The sequence below is a fragment of the Poecilia formosa genome, unplaced genomic scaffold (genome assembly GCF_000485575.1).
Source record: "Poecilia formosa unplaced genomic scaffold, Poecilia_formosa-5.1.2 Scaffold15, whole genome shotgun sequence".
NCBI classification, from domain to species: domain Eukaryota; kingdom Metazoa; phylum Chordata; class Actinopteri; order Cyprinodontiformes; family Poeciliidae; genus Poecilia; species Poecilia formosa.
In genome coordinates, this window is record NW_006799954.1 from 1,252,066 (window position 1) to 1,274,019 (window position 21,954).

Below are 21,954 nucleotides of genomic sequence, written 5' to 3' on the forward strand. Positions count from 1 at the left end.
TGAGACGTGGTGTTCATAGTTTGAATCGTCAAAGTATTTAGTAGATTTTAGATTTAAAAATCATATTATTAAAGACGATACCCAACAGCAAAAAAATAAAATAAATAAATCATGATTAGTTTGTCATGTAATTACATAATTTTCCCCTATTTAGATTGATTTACTTGATAAAGTGTATTTTTTAAACTACTACCTAGAAAGACTAATCACAAGTTATTTTATTGACAAGAAATGATTCAAAAGGAGTATTTACCTCCAAACTAGCTATTTAATTTTAAGCTATATACTTTGTTGGTTAAGTAAATATTTACCTTGCTAATTGAATATTTAGTTTGAAATGGTGACATTTATAAATCAATGAATAACATGGAGAAAATATGACTTAGAAAACTTGGTAACACTTTATTTGAAGGGGTGTGCATAAGACTGACATGACCTGTCATAAAAATGACATAACATCTGTTATGAACATAAAGTAGTCTTTATGAATGTTTATAACAGTTGTTATGAAGTGTAATTTGGTAAATAATGACACTTCTAATGCAAAATTCCTCTAAAAGTTGCATTGAACGACCATTAAAAATGACCATCAAAATCATGCAAAGTTGGCACTTTTAATGGACTTTTAATGCAACTTTTAGAGCAACTTTGCATTAAAGGTGTCATTATTTATGTCATTATTTACTGAATGACACTTCATGACAACTTCATAAACATTCATAAAGACTTCTTTGTGTTCATGACAGGTGTTGCGGACTAGCGTAAATGCCGGCAGGTGGAATAATGGAGGACCATAATTTGCTAACAGCTGACGTAAGCTGCTTGTGTGAGGGAAATAAAAAACAAAAAAATAAATTTCAGAACAGTTAAAAAGGCTAATAAATAGATTCATAAGCACAAAAACAAAGGGTATTATATCTAGTTTTATAAATGCATGATATAGTTGTAGTTAGATAACCTTGGTAGAAACTGCAGCGCTCAGATATGAACAGAGGCGGAGCGCATTAAAACAGCTGGTTCAAGTCAGAGCAGGATGCCAACCTTTAGCGTGTAAAACGGTGTGGGGAGTCAAAGCGATGTGTAATCTGAGTGGAGATTTAACGGTGATAAAGTGTTGACGGAAGCTCTAAACACACCAGCAGCACTTTCCATCCGTCTTTGCAGGTCTTCTACTTCACCATAGTCTTTTCTTCCCAAACAGCAAGTTGGTACACTACCGCCACCAGCTGGTCAGTCTGTGTAACCTTTAAATCAGCTGATCTTGGTTCGTCTTCATCTACTATCCAGGATTGCCTCGGATTTTGATCCTCCCCGTTACCCAAAATAATGATTGTTTTTTATAGATTTAGTTTACAATGACAAACAAAAATCATGCGTTTGCATAGATCTGAAAATGACATAGCCTTGACATTTACTGTGGCACATATTGTGTTTGTGGTGGTCAAGCATGGTGGGATGGGTTTGAGATCCCCTGGTTTTCTCATGGGTAAATCTTACAACTTTATTTGTGCTCTGCCCACAATTTATTTTGTTTGTTACTTTAATTAGTTCATGTCATTTTCATTTAATTGAATGATTTTATATTTATATTTATGGCATTAACTTAGCAAACCGTTACCTGTTCCCACATCAATGTTCCAATGTTTGCTGACACAAGAACAAGAAAATAAATGTTTGATTAAACAAGCAAAATTTACTTTCTTATGTATAGATACTGAAAAAACTTCAAAAGAAATTATCATATATGGGACAAAATCCAAGTGAATCAGACTATTTTGAATATAAACAAGAATAAAAAGTATGCGATTTGCTGGTGGGATGATGTAACACCACCAGCAAAGAAGAGTCTGTGATGTCACTAGTGAGGCAGTCTGTGTGATGTCATAAACTATACATATAGAACAGAATTCTGCATGTTTTTCATTGCTGTATCACTGACTAGTTCAGACATTAGCAAAGCTTTTTCAAAACGACCGTTCAGGTAATTTAGAAATCGATAGATTTTGGAGAACGTATTGAGGGAAAATGTCTTATCAAAACCCGAGAAGCCACAATGGAATGATGGGACCCCAGGTGAGAAGGGGCATCCATCGAAATGTCCAAGNACTGTGAGAAATTGCTTCACAATCTATCCTGGAATCCATCTAAAGTTGCTCACCCAACTTTATGTTTAGTAAAGCTAGCAAATTAAGTAGAAATCCATGAAGGGGTTTGATGTTTATGATTATTTTCTCCATCTGGTGTCTGTCCATTAGACTTGCTGTGACATCGGTGACTCAGATGTTTACTATGCAAAAAAAAAAAACATACTGTTTAGTAAGCTGTTTAAAAATGTCTTATTTTGCTGATTTTTTTTTTGTATCCTTCTGCTAATTTATAATAACTACACAGTATTTTTAAAGGAAGTGCACCTCTGGCTATTTCCCTTTAACTGCATTTGTCAAGAATAGGTTTGCATGCCATCTCGGTAGAATAAACTTGCTTTTTCAGTAACTTGCCTTATTGGAAACCAATTATTCTTTTTTTATTGCCTTCTAACATTAAAAACAAACCAGATGAAAGTGCACGCTCGACAATATTTCACAGTCAAAAAAGAGCCCAGCAGAGATGTCTGGTATAATAGGTTATACTTTGCATCCATAAAACATGGACAAAATAATGACTGCAGCTGTGAAATTGTATCCTTACTACCAAGTAGGCTGCAGATTTTGAAATGTAAATCATAAGACGATTTTGGAATAATCTGTTCTGAAGAATATTCGTTGTTTGAATTCCAACGGCTTGTTTAATCCAGTGTTATTTGAAGAAATGAAAAAGATATACAAACATAACTGACTGATTGGGAAAGTAAAGGGAGCATTTAATTCTGCACGTCAATCCCAATGTGTCTTTACACACTGGTGAAGAACTGAGATTTTCCAGATGGACAGAGGGCCTGATTACACATCAAAGCGACTGCAAATTTGAGGGCAGGAAGGGCAAAAATCTAAGGCTTTGACCTCCCTGGGAAACTGGGAACTGGGAACAAGACAAAATGCTAGACAATAAGAAAGACTGCAGTAGGTCAAAACAGAAAGTGAAAAGGAAAAATTATGAAGTCTGTTTGGGTTTATGGGACCTAAAGCCTCATTTAGGTAATTTTACATCCCTTATAAAGTCAAATCTGAACGATATAAAATACAATATCGAAAATCGGGAATAAATGTTTTATACTGCAATCTACACCCATAAAATTACCATCTGACAGATCATCTTTTTGGAGAGACTGTGTTATATCAGACATTTATTGAGTAGGACATAACAGTGTCAAATGATTTTAGTCTTTTGCTCTTTACAGCTCCTCTTCATTCAAGTGAAATAACAACAGCACATTCATTTCTCTGAAAATTCATAACCCATAATGCATCCCTGTAGTCTAATCTACAGAAACAAGCACTAAATGAGCAGGGGATAATTTGAAACATACTGCTAAGGCAGTCCACTGCGTCATCACTTAACACTGCAAACAGCAACAACCTCTTTGGAGTTGCAGTATTCATTGTCATATAAATCATGACATCAAGCATATAACAGTACAACAACACAAGGTTAGGCAAAGTAATTAACTGTACAGCAACCAGGGATCTGCTGTGTCAAATTGGCATACTCTGCCTGCATTTATCTTGCATCTAGATACACTTCATCACTCAAGACATAGCATGGTGGCAATTAAAAAGTAATGATTCACTTGCAAACAACCTGGAGGACTGATGCATGTGCACAGATGTACCGAAGCACAATTATTATTACACTGGATGCATTTTTAATTGGAACTGTGTGTCATCACCGACAACGATTTCAACTTTGAAAAAAAATTAAGATGTGTTTTATAATAAGAATTTCAAGAAATGGGACTGTACATTGGTTTACTAGGGTATTTGCAATTTCCATTGATCAGCTTGTTCCAAGAATATCTTACTGATATTTTTGTTCACATTTTTAACTTCAAAATTTACAGGTCTGACTGATTTTAATTGTTCTCTAAAGACATGCTACTTAGAAAATTGTTTAGAGTGGTTAGAAATCTAACACTGGCTTTTATGATTTAAAAAACTAATTTAGGCACTTGAGTGCACCTGAATAAAAGCCACAACCACTAACTTTAAAAGAAAAAACCCCAAACATAAACAGGGAACATTCATAGGCTGCACTTGTCTATAAGCTGCACATGTCCATATTGTGCATACCTTGAGGTTTTCCTTTGAGATTTTTAAAAACAATTTTATTATAATTATTTGATATTATTTTTTTCTCTTTTATTATTAACATAACTTTGGAATTTTTTTAAATGATTTTTTGCGTCAAAACGTCCTCTACTATGTGCATTTGTGGGGTTGGGCACACACACATCCTAAACGAATGTATTGTTTATTTTCCAGCTGATGCTTTTTCCATAAGCTAAATTTGTCTGTGCAGTGAAGCCAACTAAAAATGAGTCAACAGACTTCTAAACCATTAAATTTGGTTGAATGGTTTGCCAAAAGAATAGAAATTAGCCAAATATTGTAACTTCACTTACTCCTCTTCGATTGGAAACCTGCAGGAAGAAAATTCACTTCAGTTACGTAGACAATGATTTCTTTCTTTATTATTCATTGTAATCTGTAACAAATCGGTATGTACGCATACGTGTGTGTACCTGCATTACATTGTATGCATTAGGCCTTGTGTGGATCAGATGCGCCGCTTTTGTGCCCGATGCGCGTCGCACTCGGCCTATTTGTGTAGGTCAGGAACTGAGCGTCAGGTGTGGGGTGTGAAGTTGCTGTTTCTGTGTGCCATGTGTGTATCCAACATACACACAGCACACATATGGTCTATATCTGTCAGGTGCATTGTGCTGGTTTTGTGCACCACGCGCATGATGCGTGTTGTGGATGAGGTTGTGTTAATTAATGTGGGTCAGGTGCGTTGACGGTTCTTGTGTGTGCCCTCGGACAATATCCTCCATGGCCTCAATCACTTCAGTTCATCTGTTCTTGTCTTTCTCAATAACTTTCGTCTCATTTTTGAGCTTGTGCTGTTCTCTTCAACACGCGGAAGTCGAGCCTCTCGAAACCCGTTGGTAAAAGCTTTCTATTAATGCAGTGTTCAAAGCGCGTGAAAAAAATAGTAGTGGCTCATAGTCCAGAAATTGCAGTGACTCCACAAAAGCTGGTTGCAAAATGAAGAAATGTTTTAAGAGGTTGAAAATGTTACCCATTTCCTGGCTACTTTAAGATTTAGTCCTCCAAAGTCATTGTGTTTTAAAACTATAACTTTGGAAACTACAGGAATTCAGCGGGGTGTTAAAAACCAGATTAACTTGATAAAACATTAGGATGAGAAGAAAAAGTAACACAAGGCAATTTATATGGATAAAAACCCTTCTATGCTAAGAACCTAAATTTAAGTCTGCCACCAACAAATTAGAAATACAATTTTGAATTTAAAATTGCTTGTTGCAGAATAAATCTGTATGGTGCAAACTGTTGTTGAATTGGTGGGAAATTCTTTTGCACTTTTTGAGTGGCTTTTTGTCATATAAACAAAACCTACTCACCAAAACACCCAGTTTTTTTCCCCTAAGTAAATAAGTTAAGGTGATACAAAAAAACAGAAAGTCATTTTTAACATGGCTTACAGTGTTAGTGGATTTTAGGAGAGCAAAAACTGGACATTTAACAATCTGCTTTGTTGTCAAACGCTTTGATATTCAATAAATGGTTTTGACTCAACAACCACACTACCCAAAGTGCCACATGGCAATAAATCTAAGTCAAGGCCAAACACTGGGAAGAACTGCACACTGTACACAATAGAGCCCAGCTAGCAGGTCAGCTTGCCGGTAAGAACTGAAAATTTACTTTAGGCTAGACCATTGCAAATATCCCTAAAAATCAAAACTAGTCATGTTTAGTAGTTTCATATAACTACTGAGCTGTATTAGGCCGACAGGTATTCGCAAAAAGATTCAGCAAAATGTCATTTGAACTATTTTCTTCTTTGTCCATCGATGTAGAATATTTGCAGATCATTAGAACAGATTCTGTGGAAACTTACATGCAAGTGAAATTTGATCCTTCGCCATCAAGGCAAGTGGCTCCATTGAAGCACAGTGGGACATTTAAAGCGGTGTCTCTGCAAACATCTATGTCATTTTCACAAGTCTTTCCTGTGAACCCATCCAGACAGAAGCATGCGTATTTATCAATGAGATCTACACATGAGCCTCCATTCAAACAGGGATTGAGGGCACAGTCCTGAAAGATATAGAAGGTGGAAATGAGAACCGCCTGGTCAAAAATAGCTACAACGTTGAAGATGTTGTACTATTTCAGATTTTGAGGTAAGAAACACCCAATAAATTCATCTTTCAACAGTTAATATGAAAATCATCAGTTTATGTATTAAAGCTACATAATGCCTGCAAGCAATTCTATGTTTTATCTCTAGAGTCCAGCAGAGAGCTTTGGTTTAAATCAATTAGGCATTAGACTAAGCAATTCCTTTTAATCAGGTATTTGTACAATGTTTACATGATCCTGGTAGTGCAATTGACTTATCTTGCACAAAAGTCAATAGAGGTAATGATACCAAAGGCCATGCAAAGACTACACAATTCTCCTGGCATTTTCTGCAGAACACCCAGCAGGTTTATTAATTAAGCTAAACTCACATCAATGTTTGTTTCACATCTGCTGCCGATCCACCCCGTCTCACAAAAGCAGGTGTATGAATTTATTCCATCTTTGCAGCTGAGAGAAGAAAACAGACAAGGTCAAAACTGGGTCCTGTAGTGAGGAGGAAAAAAATTCAAGAGACTTTTTTTTTTCTTTCAAGCTTTATTTCTGAATAGTTTTGGAAAATTCTTAAAGAGGGAATATATAGTATTTTGAATGTAGTAGTAGTTTCTCTTTAGCCAAGTTAAGGGTCACAATTTAAGCACCACAAGAGGATGCACTAGATCGCATTAGCTTATTAATTATGACACATTTCCTGTTTATTAATTATGAAACATTTCCTGTTTATTAATTATGAAACATTTCCTGCTGGCAACATTTTTCTCATTCTTTTTTGAAAGACAGTGAAAAGTTTGCACCTTCCATGAAGACAAGGTGCTGACATGCATTCATCAACGTTGGACTCACAGTGGAGCCCAATGAGGCCATCAGGACACCAGCAGTGATATTGATTAGGCCCATCAATACATCTTCCACCATTTTGGCATGGACTAGAAATACACTCATTGATGTTCACTTCACACCGTAACCCTGGGGGGGAGAAAAAAAAAAAAAAAGAGAGTGTGTTTTAGTATTCTAACAAAGACAAACCATATGCTATCTATACAAAACAGCAACAACTGAGCTCAAGGGCAGTAAGGATTACAGACAATTTCTGTTCTATTAAGAGGAAAAAGGTTCAATTATTTTGTGACATCTGGGCTCAAACCAATGTTCTAGGTACGTTAAACTTTTTAAAATTAAACAACATGTGATAATGTAAGTTAACCTTGGTTAAGTTCTCAGGTTTCTTAGTTTGCCAATGGGAGATAAATGGAGACTACGTCCTTTACGGTGCTTTACGGTGCTTTATGGTGCCTTTTTAAAAGTATTCACACCTCTGCAACATTTTACTTTGTCACGTTACAAAAAACAAACTTGAATATATTTACCTGAATTTTATATGACGGACCAACACTTCAAACTTAAATCAAAAAGTGGGTGTTTTTTTGATATTTTTTAATCAAAAGAAAAAGTAAAAAGTTGGGAGAGATCCAGAAATATTTAGATTTAAATCATGTATAAATTAAACAATAAAAAAAAAATTAATAATTTAAGTTAAAGTAATTTATATATTTGTAAATAAAGCCACAATTATTTATATTTGATATAATTGTGAATAAACATTTGAAATGTAAAAAATTAAGTAATCACTTTAAAGTAAAAAAAAAAAAATTAAGTTATTGAGCATTTTGTTCATTTGACTCTATTGAAGCACTTAGAGGTTGTGATCCACAGTGTTTTGTTTTCTTTGCAGTTTAAATGAAAATAATGTCAAACTTAAACAATACAGGCACTAATATTATAAGACGCAAACATATTTTTAATGTAATTATTTATTCTTTTCAAAAAGTTGTTTAAATGTGTTCACTTTCTTTCTGACCAGCTAACAAAGAAAATTGTTTTTGTGATGTACTGATAACTAATGGAAGCTAAAAGATAACCTGGTCTTTCAGTGGAATCCAGTTGTGAAAACTGCACAGGTACATCGATCCCTTTCAAGTGGGGATATTACTCAAATCAAGGCAGAATCTGATGACAGCAGAGCTCATGCTGCACACTCTGAAAATCAACCTTTATGGAATAGTGGCAATATGTTTGTCGAGAGAGAAAGTGAGAAAGAGAGGAATGGAGGGAGAGGGGTAGCTTGGCAGATTATGCAAGTATTTTTGTTTTATTTTTTTATGTTCTCGTTTTTTGTTTTTTTTTACATAACTAAAGGTGACAGGGTTGTGTAGGAAGTTTGCATCCACTGTTTTCTAAGATGTTCTACATAGACAAATAAAATATATATTTTTTATCAAAAGCAAAACCGTTGTGAAAATGATTAACTTTGACCTACACGGTTCTGGTGTTGATTCTTCGCCTTCATTTTCTTTTATTTTTTCCATAGTACGAGTCAGTAAACTCAAACTGCCATTCAGAAAATACAACAAATTCAATCAGTTAATAAAAGAGGTTCTTACAATCCGGATTCCTGCGTCTTACAAAGAGCACTCTGTCCAGATAAAACCGCGTTGGCAGCAAGATATGTTTTTCCTTTATGATCTCTGTAGTAACCTTTGATATGGAGTGATCACACAGCCTGGCAGGAATGGTAAACATGAGCATGTTGCATTCCAGAGGATAAAAAGACTTCTTGATTCTTCAACTCTCTTATTAAACTCATGTTTTGCCTCTATACATGAAACTATCTTTATTATAAAAGTCTTGCTATGGTACAACATCAAATTTTTTTACACCAAAGCAGGTCAAACTCACTGAACAGTGATTTCTTTTTTTTTTTTAATCAAAATTAGCTCAGAATGTTCTAAGGATGGAAAAAGATCCGTAGCAATATTTTTGCTATGATGGTTGTTTGGCTAAATTTATTCTTATTTATTCAGTTCTTGCAAGTTTAATATGTTTGTGGGGTGAGAGCTAAATTCCTTGATAAACAGAAAGAAAACTCATCTTTAAAAACCCTAATGTTTAAATTACACATTTAAGTTATTTAATACACAAACATCCCAGATATTCAGTGGCACCAGCCTGTGAAAGAACATTCTGCTTTTATCCATTTTTGATGACTCTAAATGTCTTTGGGCTTTACTTGGCTTGTCTAATAAAACAGGCACTTTGAAGTCGACGGGCGTAGGCGTTTTAGAAGTAAGAAAAAAAAAACAATCTCAACAATAACAACAGTTTATACTCAATTCAAATCCCGGACAAATGTTTAATTAAGACTACGAACACATGATGATTCGTAATATATTGCAGTTTCCCATTTGTGGATGGTTATGCAAAGTTCAGATTTTATGGGAACAAACTGGCTTTGTAGCGTACACATTTGTAATATTACAAATCATATGGATATTTTAACCTAAAACATCCTCGATAAAGAAAAACACTACCAAAGAGATTCAAAATCAATGTAAAAAAAAAAAAAGTAGAGAAAACCTTACTTAAATAAAAAAAAATTACAAGAGTGACAGATGTCTCAAATAATATCCAAGCAAACGTGAGATTTTAAAATAGTTTGTGACTGCTCCAGGGTTAGGCTCTACATGAAGACAACTGATATTTCTTGGCTTAGGTAGACTTGAGGTATAAATGCTTGACTGTACTATAAAGCACATTTGCACTTATTAAAGAGAACTGATATGCTCACACTTGCAGCTTTGCGGTTACTTCGCCATCGTAGAAATACCAGATTTGCTGTTATAGAATAACTCAAAGCATTTAAACAAAGAACTTGAAGTTTAACAGGCCTTGTTTCGACTAATAAGAAACTTCTGCAGGATTTACATGACACTCCCTGTAACCAGCACCTCTGAACAGTACCCCTTATAAAATTTTAACTTAAGAACAGACTGCACTCTATACCTAAAAAAGAAAGGCTCATCAATGATTTAAGATAAAAATCACCATTAAAGAGCCTTGGACTTTACTGCTCCAGTCAGCAGCTTCACATAAATCAGAAAAAAAAAATCGTTTTTAAGGGTGCTAAGGTTTAAATGGCTTCATAATTTATGCAGGCATTATTGATTTATTCAATATACCAATGCTTGCCTGATTTTTGAGTGGGCAGAATTAGGTATGGACACTTCATCCAAGTCTCTGTCAGATTTTTATTTTAAAATTGATGCCTTCCTCATTGACATGCTCTGCTGAAACTGGATTTTTCTTTTACACATATTGTATGAAAAACAAACACAGGATCAAACTAAGCTTTTTAAGTGTTAGGTCAGTTCAAATTACACATATTTCTACTTGCTAAATGCAAGAATAATGAGCAAGATAGTCTTTCAGAGAAATATTTAAGCTTTCCTCGTACTCCAATGTTTACATAGTTCTACGAACATCTCACAACAGTTCGCTTTGCTCGAATTCTGCCCCATTTCCTCCTAACAGAACTGGTGTAACGGAGTCGGGCTTGTGGGCTGCCTCGCTCTCTCACATCTTCCCAGTTCTACTCACAGATTTGCAATGACCAATCCAAAAGCTTACCTTCGCTATCATTAAGTCACTCTGGGACACTGAGATGGTGTTCACAGGCTTTGAAGCTTTACTTTCTTCCAATGGTCATTATAACCAAATAATTCAACTTCAGTACCATCACACTACAGGACACGTCTTTATAATTCAAGGTCTTTGTTGAGGAAGGCATTTAAAGAACCAGTCCCTAGAAAGATGTGAAGGAAGGACATTCACATGGTACTTATACTTGCATATAATTGTTTAGCTTCAGGCATCTGGGAATTTTGCCTGAGAAAAAAAAAATGATGGGGGTCCAAATTTTTCTTCTCTTATATCTTGCCTGAGGTCTTATGATTTTCCTGTAATGTCACAAAAGGAAGCAGAATGCTTGAGGTGCATCTTACAAGACCTTCCATTTAAGTCAAATGTGGTAAATTAACCTGCTAGCTTTCACAAACAGCTTAAAAAGGACAGCAATATTTGTGTAAACTTCTAAATGGAAAGAAAGCATAATAAGCAAAAAAAAAAAAAGTACATCTAAGAAGACCACAGAGCACAGCTTTTAAAATCACTTTACGTTAGTTGTAGAATCATAATCACAGCAACCCACGTTTTAAAGTGCTCACTACAAAACAGCACTGAGGCAATGCAATGGTATAGGTATACTAAATGGCATGTATACAGTGAGAGAAGGTTAATTTCATTAATTAGACTTAAGACTTGACAAAGTTAATATCACTTGTAGATGTTTCTGTAGAGTCAGCTTCTTTTGTGGGAGATGACAATTTTAAACCCTAAGTAATTTCTTGCATATTACTGCTCATGAAAGAAAAGCAAAGCAAATAATCTATTCTTTGATTATATTTTCTTAAACCAGTTTGCTGGAGTGAATAATAAAGCTTGACTGCCTGCATATCTTTCTCCGTTCTGCTTCTAAGAAAACAACTGTTATAAACCATAAAATGACACGTACTTGTTGACTTACAGTGCAAAAATCCAGGTTTATAATTGACTCCTAAATGGTGCACAGTGGAAAAGGGTACACAGGCAAGAAAGTTATTCGATGAAATAAAATGAAATAGAAATGGACACACTGTGGCAAAGGCAGACATTACCACTGTTTTTTTTTTCTTTTTTTTTCTAACTTCATTCAGCAAAGATTGAATTTCTGAAAGCATTAACAACAAAAACTGAAACAAACACAGCAAAAGCTGGAACATCAACATCCAACAATGTGCTGACCGAGGAAACAGCTACAATGTGCTGATTGCACTGTACAATAACTCAAGGGAGCCTGCTCACTAATGATGGGTGAAGAAGAGAAAACAGAAGGTGATGAATACTGTGCTTAAACTGTGATTTATATAAACAAGATCAGCCATTAATCATGTTGCTGCAGTGACTTATGACCCCCAAATACAACATGACATCTACAGTACGTGCAGTCCAAAAATATATTGCAGGCACTGCAGAGGCTCTTAAGTGAAATGTTCTAAATATTAATCTGTCAGCAGAAATCTATGCAGCTGTCAAATCTGCCAAATCTGACAAAACAAACCTTTACACTTCAGAGTATCTAAGACAGAAAGAAAATTATTACTGTGGCTTACTACATAGAATAATTAAATGTGATTATGTTAGACAACTTAGCAAAATAAACACTGACTGCATAAAAAAAGAAAATAATGGGTTCTTTAATATGACTGTATGCCTTTAAAATTGGTCATGATGTGCCCAGCAAAAACATGCTCCTTAAACTTTGTCACTCCTTAAACTTTGTAATACTTTAATTGGATTTTAGATGGTAGAACTGCACACATTAGTGCATAATTGTGAAGTTAAATACAATTTTTTACACCATTCTAATCATTTTTTTCCCCAATAAAGACTTGAAAAGAGTGTCGTTTGTATATATTCAGTCTAGTTCAATCAACTCTATTTTTTTGTGAATAGGTTTCACCTGTGTGCAATTAAATTTGACTGTACAGCTACTCTCTGAAGGACTCTGGTTTGTTGGACTAACAAACAAACAGAATCACAGAAACCTAGGTACAAAGCCGACAGGTCAAGAGTAAAGCTGTGGAGGGTTACGAGCAGAGTTAGGTTGGAAAATAATATCCAAACTGCATTCTTTGAACATCTCAAAGAATACAGCTCAGTCCATTATCAGTAGGAACAGCTCAGAGCAGATGGGAAGATGGGCATAGCTAAATAAAACTAAATACTGCAGGAAAACCTGTTAAGATTATGTGCAAACTTGTGGGCAGAGGTTTAGCTGAGAGCAGAGTGAGAATCCAAACACTCATTCCAACAGCTAATAGCATGGATTAGATCCAAACATAACAATGTGTAAAAATCACAGGTAAATTTCCAAATTTGTCCAACTAAGAATCTATAGGGNACACAAACAGGGACAAGAAAAGGCTTTCACTAAAGAGTAAGATGTCACATCCATTTCAACGAGTTAAGGTCATTTCGTTCTTTAATCACTGTCTTTTTTTTTTTTGTACTGGATGACAGGAAATTTCACTCTTTAGGGAAGGTTAACTATGCAGGTATCATAGCCACGTTTGAGTGGCCTTTTCCACAGGATGATCTGCAAGAAACTAGAACTGATAAACTCTTCTACCACATCTGGGACATGATGGAGACTAAGATGTTCTTGTTGACTTAGAAAAACATGTTGCTATTTAAGTTCTGTTTTAGTATCCACACACATAAGCTGGAAACGCTGCCTGTAAAAGATCTACAAAGAGGTGGGAAAAAAAAAAAAAAAACGAAAAAGAAAACTGCTGCCTTATTTCGAGGCAAACCGAGAAAAATCACAGGATATCAGAATGACTCACCTGACCTGCAGTGGCAGACATAGCTATTAATAAGATCTTGGCAAACAGCGCTGTTCTGGCATGGCGCTGAGCAACATTCGTTAACATCCACTTCACAGAAATCCCCCATGAAACCTGGTGGACAGCTAAAAAAACATGACAGTTTGGAAAACTATTAGGCAGTCTCACTGTGCTGTCACTTCATTTTTGTGGATCTGCCAAGCTGTGTCCAAGAACTGCTAAGTTTTGCAACAAATACAAAATAAAGAAAACGTTATATATTTTATTCATCAGTTATTTGTTTTTTTTTTTTAGATAAGGTATTTAGTGAGCGTAAATCAAATTAATTTGGGGGTTGGGGATGAAGCGGATGACAACATAGCATAAAATAAAAGTGGTAAAAGTTTGATCTATTTATCATCAGAACTATATTTACAATATCCCATTTATTAATACGCCACTATGAGTAGCAGTCTCTGTACAGAGTCCCAAGACTCTCACCTCTTTATGTCTTTGGATTAATAAGAATGTCCTGTATATAATGTAAATAAAATGAAATGAAAAATCAAATGAGGCTGTGAAGACTGCAGGGGATATTCACCAGGGCAGAAAATCTTCAGAAACATGGAGGGACAAAAACATTATGATGCGCTGACAGGGACCTGAGGAGAAGAGGCGTCTGGAGGAGTTGGATGGAATACATAATAAAAATTAAGTGTTGATAAAAGTACAATATGAAACTACATGTTCAAGGGTATTAGAAATTAGCCTATAAAATGAAAGTAAAATTTTGAAATGGGTGAATTCCACTTCCTTCTTGGATAACAAATCCTACCTTAATATTTAAACTGGAGTTGGTGGCTCAATGGGTCATATGAGGTGTCCACTCGAGAAGAGGCCCCCAGCCCTGGTCCTCATGACCCACCATAAAGCATGTTTTACGCGTTACCCTGCTGTTTCACACCTGACTGAAATTAAAAGGTGGTTAACCAATTCTGCCACAGTTGGAGGCATGCTAAGAAGGTGACGCAATCATTTGAATCACTTGTGCTTGAGAAGGGACACATAAAACATGCAGGACAGTGTATCTGGGTTCATAGTCACAAGAACACCAGAGCAGAACTCTTGGGAAGGGATGCAAGACAAAACAAGTTCTGTTCAAAATATCACTCAAAAATGAGCTGCAATAAGTCCCAAATAAGAGCTGCAAAAACAGGATGAGTGATGGCTTTCGTACCAATAAAGTTATACTTTAGATCAAACGCAATGGAATACTGAGTTGTATTTTTACTGGGGAAAAAAAAAAAAAAAAGGCCAACTGACTGTGAGAAATTGCTTCACAATCTATCCTGGAATCCATCTAAAGTTGCTCACCCAACTTTATGTTTAGTAAAGCTAGCAAATTAAGTAGAAATCCATGAAGGGGTTAGATGTTTATGATTATTTTCTCCATCTGGTGTCTGTCCATTAGACTTGCTGTGACATCGGTGACTCAGATGTTTACTATGCAAAAAAAAAAAACATACTGTTTAGTAAGCTGTTTAAAAATGTCTTATTTTGCTGATTTTTTTTTTGTATCCTTCTGCTAATTTATAATAACTACACAGTATTTTTAAAGGAAGTGCACCTCTGGCTATTTCCCTTTAACTGCATTTGTCAAGAATAGGTTTGCATGCCATCTCGGTAGAATAAACTTGCTTTTTCAGTAACTTGCCTTATTGGAAACCAATTATTCTTTTTTATTGCCTTCTAACATTAAAAACAAACCAGATGAAAGTGCACGCTCGACAATATTTCACAGTCAAAAAAGAGCCCAGCAGAGATGTCTGGTATAATAGGTTATACTTTGCATCCATAAAACATGGACAAAGTAATGACTGCAGCTGTGAAATTGTATCCTTACTACCAAGTAGGCTGCAGATTTTGAAATGTAAATCATAAGACGATTTTGGAATAATCTGTTCTAAAGAATATCCGTTGTTTGAATTCCAACAACTTGTTTAATCCAGTGTTATTTGAAGAAATGAAAAAGATATACAAACATAACTGACTGATTGGGAAAGTAAAGGGAGCATTTAATTCTGCACGTCAATCCCAATGTGTCTTTACACACTGGTGAAGAACTGAGATTTTCCAGATGGACAGAGGGCCTGATTACACATCAAAGCGACTGCAAATTTGAGGGCAGGAAGGGCAAAAATCTAAGGCTTTGACCTCCCTGGGAAATTTTCAACTGGGAACAAGACAAAATGCTAGACAATAAGAAAGACTGCAGTAGGTCAAAACAGAAAGTGAAAAGGAAAAATTATGAAGTCTGTTTGGGTTTATGGGACCTAAAGCCTCATTTAGGTAATTTTACATCCCTTATAAAGTCAAATCTGAACGATATAAAATACAATATCGAAAATCGGGAATAAATGTTTTATACTGCAATCTACACCCATAAAATTACCATCTGACAGATCATCTTTTTGGAGAGACTGTGTTATATCAGACATTTATTGAGTAGGACATAACAGTGTCAAATGATTTTAGTCTTTTGCTCTTTACAGCTCCTCTTCATTCAAGTGAAATAACAACAGCACATTCATTTCTCTGAAAATTCATAACCCATAATGCATCCCTGTAGTCTAATCTACAGAAACAAGCACTAAATGAGCAGGGGATAATTTGAAACATACTGCTAAGGCAGTCCACTGCGTCATCACTTAACACTGCAAACAGCAACAACCTCTTTGGAGTTGCAGTATTCATTGTCATATAAATCATGACATCAAGCATATAACAGTACAACAACACAAGGTTAGGCAAAGTAATTAACTGTACAGCAACCAGGGATCTGCTGTGTCAAATTGGCATACTCTGCCTGCATTTATCTTGCATCTAGATACACTTCATCACTCAAGACATAGCATGGTGGCAATTAAAAAGTAATGATTCACTTGCAAACAACCTGGAGGACTGATGCATGTGCACAGATGTACCGAAGCACAATTATTATTACACTGGATGCATTTTTAATTGGAACTGTGTGTCATCACCGACAACGATTTCAACTTTGAAAAAAAATTAAGATGTGTTTTATAATAAGAATTTCAAGAAATGGGACTGTACATTGGTTTACTAGGGTATTTGCAATTTCCATTGATCAGCTTGTTCCAAGAATATCTTACTGATATTTTTGTTCACATTTTTAACTTCAAAATTTACAGGTCTGACTGATTTTAATTGTTCTCTAAAGACATGCTACTTAGAAAATTGTTTAGAGTGGTTAGAAATCTAACACTGGCTTTTATGATTTAAAAAACTAATTTAGGCACTTGAGTGCACCTGAATAAAAGCCACAACCACTAACTTTAAAAGAAAAAACCCCAAACATAAACAGGGAACATTCATAGGCTGCACTTGTCTATAAGCTGCACATGTCCATATTGTGCATACCTTGAGGTTTTCCTTTGAGATTTTTAAAAACAATTTTATTATAATTATTTGATATTATTTTTTTCTCTTTTATTATTAACATAACTTTGGAATTTTTTTAAATGATTTTTTGCGTCAAAACGTCCTCTACTATGTGCATTTGTGGGGTTGGGCACACACACATCCTAAACGAATGTATTGTTTATTTTCCAGCTGATGCTTTTTCCATAAGCTAAATTTGTCTGTGCAGTGAAGCCAACTAAAAATGAGTCAACAGACTTCTAAACCATTAAATTTGGTTGAATGGTTTGCCAAAAGAATAGAAATTAGCCAAATATTGTAACTTCACTTACTCCTCTTCGATTGGAAACCTGCAGGAAGAAAATTCACTTCAGTTACGTAGACAATGATTTCTTTCTTTATTATTCATTGTAATCTGTAACAAATCGGTATGTACGCATACGTGTGTGTACCTGCATTACATTGTATGCATTAGGCCTTGTGTGGATCAGATGCGCCGCTTTTGTGCCCGATGCGCGTCGCACTCGGCCTATTTGTGTAGGTCAGGAACTGAGCGTCAGGTGTGGGGTGTGAAGTTGCTGTTTCTGTGTGCCATGTGTGTATCCAACATACACACAGCACACATATGGTCTATATCTGTCAGGTGCATTGTGCTGGTTTTGTGCACCACGCGCATGATGCGTGTTGTGGATGAGGTTGTGTTAATTAATGTGGGTCAGGTGCGTTGACGGTTCTTGTGTGTGCCCTCGGACAATATCCTCCATGGCCTCAATCACTTCAGTTCATCTGTTCTTGTCTTTCTCAATAACTTTCGTCTCATTTTTGAGCTTGTGCTGTTCTCTTCAACACGCGGAAGTCGAGCCTCTCGAAACCCGTTGGTAAAAGCTTTCTATTAATGCAGTGTTCAAAGCGCGTGAAAAAAATAGTAGTGGCTCATAGTCCAGAAATTGCAGTGACTCCACAAAAGCTGGTTGCAAAATGAAGAAATGTTTTAAGAGGTTGAAAATGTTACCCATTTCCTGGCTACTTTAAGATTTAGTCCTCCAAAGTCATTGTGTTTTAAAACTATAACTTTGGAAACTACAGGAATTCAGCGGGGTGTTAAAAACCAGATTAACTTGATAAAACATTAGGATGAGAAGAAAAAGTAACACAAGGCAATTTATATGGATAAAAACCCTTCTATGCTAAGAACCTAAATTTAAGTCTGCCACCAACAAATTAGAAATACAATTTTGAATTTAAAATTGCTTGTTGCAGAATAAATCTGTATGGTGCAAACTGTTGTTGAATTGGTGGGAAATTCTTTTGCACTTTTTGAGTGGCTTTTTGTCATATAAACAAAACCTACTCACCAAAACACCCAGTTTTTTTCCCCTAAGTAAATAAGTTAAGGTGATACAAAAAAACAGAAAGTCATTTTTAACATGGCTTACAGTGTTAGTGGATTTTAGGAGAGCAAAAACTGGACATTTAACAATCTGCTTTGTTGTCAAACGCTTTGATATTCAATAAATGGTTTTGACTCAACAACCACACTACCCAAAGTGCCACATGGCAATAAATCTAAGTCAAGGCCAAACACTGGGAAGAACTGCACACTGTACACAATAGAGCCCAGCTAGCAGGTCAGCTTGCCGGTAAGAACTGAAAATTTACTTTAGGCTAGACCATTGCAAATATCCCTAAAAATCAAAACTAGTCATGTTTAGTAGTTTCATATAACTACTGAGCTGTATTAGGCCGACAGGTATTCGCAAAAAGATTCAGCAAAATGTCATTTGAACTATTTTCTTCTTTGTCCATCGATGTAGAATATTTGCAGATCATTAGAACAGATTCTGTGGAAACTTACATGCAAGTGAAATTTGATCCTTCGCCATCAAGGCAAGTGGCTCCATTGAAGCACAGTGGGACATTTAAAGCGGTGTCTCTGCAAACATCTATGTCATTTTCACAAGTCTTTCCTGTGAACCCATCCAGACAGAAGCATGCGTATTTATCAATGAGATCTACACATGAGCCTCCATTCAAACAGGGATTGAGGGCACAGTCCTGAAAGATATAGAAGGTGGAAATGAGAACCGCCTGGTCAAAAATAGCTACAACGTTGAAGATGTTGTACTATTTCAGATTTTGAGGTAAGAAACACCCAATAAATTCATCTTTCAACAGTTAATATGAAAATCATCAGTTTATGTATTAAAGCTACATAATGCCTGCAAGCAATTCTATGTTTTATCTCTAGAGTCCAGCAGAGAGCTTTGGTTTAAATCAATTAGGCATTAGACTAAGCAATTCCTTTTAATCAGGTATTTGTACAATGTTTACATGATCCTGGTAGTGCAATTGACTTATCTTGCACAAAAGTCAATAGAGGTAATGATACCAAAGGCCATGCAAAGACTACACAATTCTCCTGGCATTTTCTGCAGAACACCCAGCAGGTTTATTAATTAAGCTAAACTCACATCAATGTTTGTTTCACATCTGCTGCCGATCCACCCCGTCTCACAAAAGCAGGTGTATGAATTTATTCCATCTTTGCAGCTGAGAGAAGAAAACAGACAAGGTCAAAACTGGGTCCTGTAGTGAGGAGGAAAAAAATTCAAGAGACTTTTTTTTTTCTTTCAAGCTTTATTTCTGAATAGTTTTGGAAAATTCTTAAAGAGGGAATATATAGTATTTTGAATGTAGTAGTAGTTTCTCTTTAGCCAAGTTAAGGGTCACAATTTAAGCACCACAAGAGGATGCACTAGATCGCATTAGCTTATTAATTATGACACATTTCCTGTTTATTAATTATGAAACATTTCCTGTTTATTAATTATGAAACATTTCCTGCTGGCAACATTTTTCTCATTCTTTTTTGAAAGACAGTGAAAAGTTTGCACCTTCCATGAAGACAAGGTGCTGACATGCATTCATCAACGTTGGACTCACAGTGGAGCCCAATGAGGCCATCAGGACACCAGCAGTGATATTGATTAGGCCCATCAATACATCTTCCACCATTTTGGCATGGACTAGAAATACACTCATTGATGTTCACTTCACACCGTAACCCTGGGGGGGAGAAAAAAAAAAAAAAAGAGAGTGTGTTTTAGTATTCTAACAAAGACAAACCATATGCTATCTATACAAAACAGCAACAACTGAGCTCAAGGGCAGTAAGGATTACAGACAATTTCTGTTCTATTAAGAGGAAAAAGGTTCAATTATTTTGTGACATCTGGGCTCAAACCAATGTTCTAGGTACGTTAAACTTTTTAAAATTAAACAACATGTGATAATGTAAGTTAACCTTGGTTAAGTTCTCAGGTTTCTTAGTTTGCCAATGGGAGATAAATGGAGACTACGTCCTTTACGGTGCTTTACGGTGCTTTATGGTGCCTTTTTAAAAGTATTCACACCTCTGCAACATTTTACTTTGTCACGTTACAAAAAACAAACTTGAATATATTTACCTGAATTTTATATGACGGACCAACACTTCAAACTTAAATCAAAAAGTGGGTGTTTTTTTGATATTTTTTAATCAAAAGAAAAAGTAAAAAGTTGGGAGAGATCCAGAAATATTTAGATTTAAATCATGTATAAATTAAACAATAAAAAAAAAATTAATAATTTAAGTTAAAGTAATTTATATATTTGTAAATAAAGCCACAATTATTTATATTTGATATAATTGTGAATAAACATTTGAAATGTAAAAAATTAAGTAATCACTTTAAAGTAAAAAAAAAAAAATTAAGTTATTGAGCATTTTGTTCATTTGACTCTATTGAAGCACTTAGAGGTTGTGATCCACAGTGTTTTGTTTTCTTTGCAGTTTAAATGAAAATAATGTCAAACTTAAACAATACAGGCACTAATATTATAAGACGCAAACATATTTTTAATGTAATTATTTATTCTTTTCAAAAAGTTGTTTAAATGTGTTCACTTTCTTTCTGACCAGCTAACAAAGAAAATTGTTTTTGTGATGTACTGATAACTAATGGAAGCTAAAAGATAACCTGGTCTTTCAGTGGAATCCAGTTGTGAAAACTGCACAGGTACATCGATCCCTTTCAAGTGGGGATATTACTCAAATCAAGGCAGAATCTGATGACAGCAGAGCTCATGCTGCACACTCTGAAAATCAACCTTTATGGAATAGTGGCAATATGTTTGTCGAGAGAGAAAGTGAGAAAGAGAGGAATGGAGGGAGAGGGGTAGCTTGGCAGATTATGCAAGTATTTTTGTTTTATTTTTTTATGTTCTCGTTTTTTGTTTTTTTTTACATAACTAAAGGTGACAGGGTTGTGTAGGAAGTTTGCATCCACTGTTTTCTAAGATGTTCTACATAGACAAATAAAATATATATTTTTTATCAAAAGCAAAACCGTTGTGAAAATGATTAACTTTGACCTACACGGTTCTGGTGTTGATTCTTCGCCTTCATTTTCTTTTATTTTTTCCATAGTACGAGTCAGTAAACTCAAACTGCCATTCAGAAAATACAACAAATTCAATCAGTTAATAAAAGAGGTTCTTACAATCCGGATTCCTGCGTCTTACAAAGAGCACTCTGTCCAGATAAAACCGCGTTGGCAGCAAGATATGTTTTTCCTTTATGATCTCTGTAGTAACCTTTGATATGGAGTGATCACACAGCCTGGCAGGAATGGTAAACATGAGCATGTTGCATTCCAGAGGATAAAAAGACTTCTTGATTCTTCAACTCTCTTATTAAACTCATGTTTTGCCTCTATACATGAAACTATCTTTATTATAAAAGTCTTGCTATGGTACAACATCAAATTTTTTTACACCAAAGCAGGTCAAACTCACTGAACAGTGATTTCTTTTTTTTTTTTAATCAAAATTAGCTCAGAATGTTCTAAGGATGGAAAAAGATCCGTAGCAATATTTTTGCTATGATG

At 35.3% G+C, this 21,954-nt stretch overlaps 1 protein-coding gene and 1 long non-coding RNA gene across 2 annotated transcripts in view; both read right to left on the reverse strand.

Annotated features, from left to right (window-relative positions):
• Positions 1-21,954, reverse strand: part of eys (eyes shut homolog) — a 200,970-nt gene that overhangs the window by 75,403 nt on the left and 103,613 nt on the right. Inside the window, exons 29-33 of the mRNA XM_016668551.1 lie at positions 19,921-20,092; positions 19,498-19,576; positions 18,882-19,081; positions 13,603-13,731; positions 6,698-6,776 (exon numbers count right to left, since the gene is read on the reverse strand). Coding sequence (XP_016524037.1) covers positions 6,698-6,776; positions 13,603-13,731; positions 18,882-19,081; positions 19,498-19,576; positions 19,921-20,092 — 659 coding nt within the window. The remainder of the gene's footprint in view (positions 1-6,697; positions 6,777-13,602; positions 13,732-18,881; positions 19,082-19,497; positions 19,577-19,920; positions 20,093-21,954) is intronic.
• LOC103134083 (uncharacterized) lies at positions 5,776-7,289 on the reverse strand. The gene is made up of 3 exons (XR_475802.2): positions 7,121-7,289; positions 6,698-6,776; positions 5,776-6,281 (listed from the first exon to the last, which is right to left on the reverse strand). It is a non-coding gene; the product is annotated as an uncharacterized LOC103134083 (long non-coding RNA).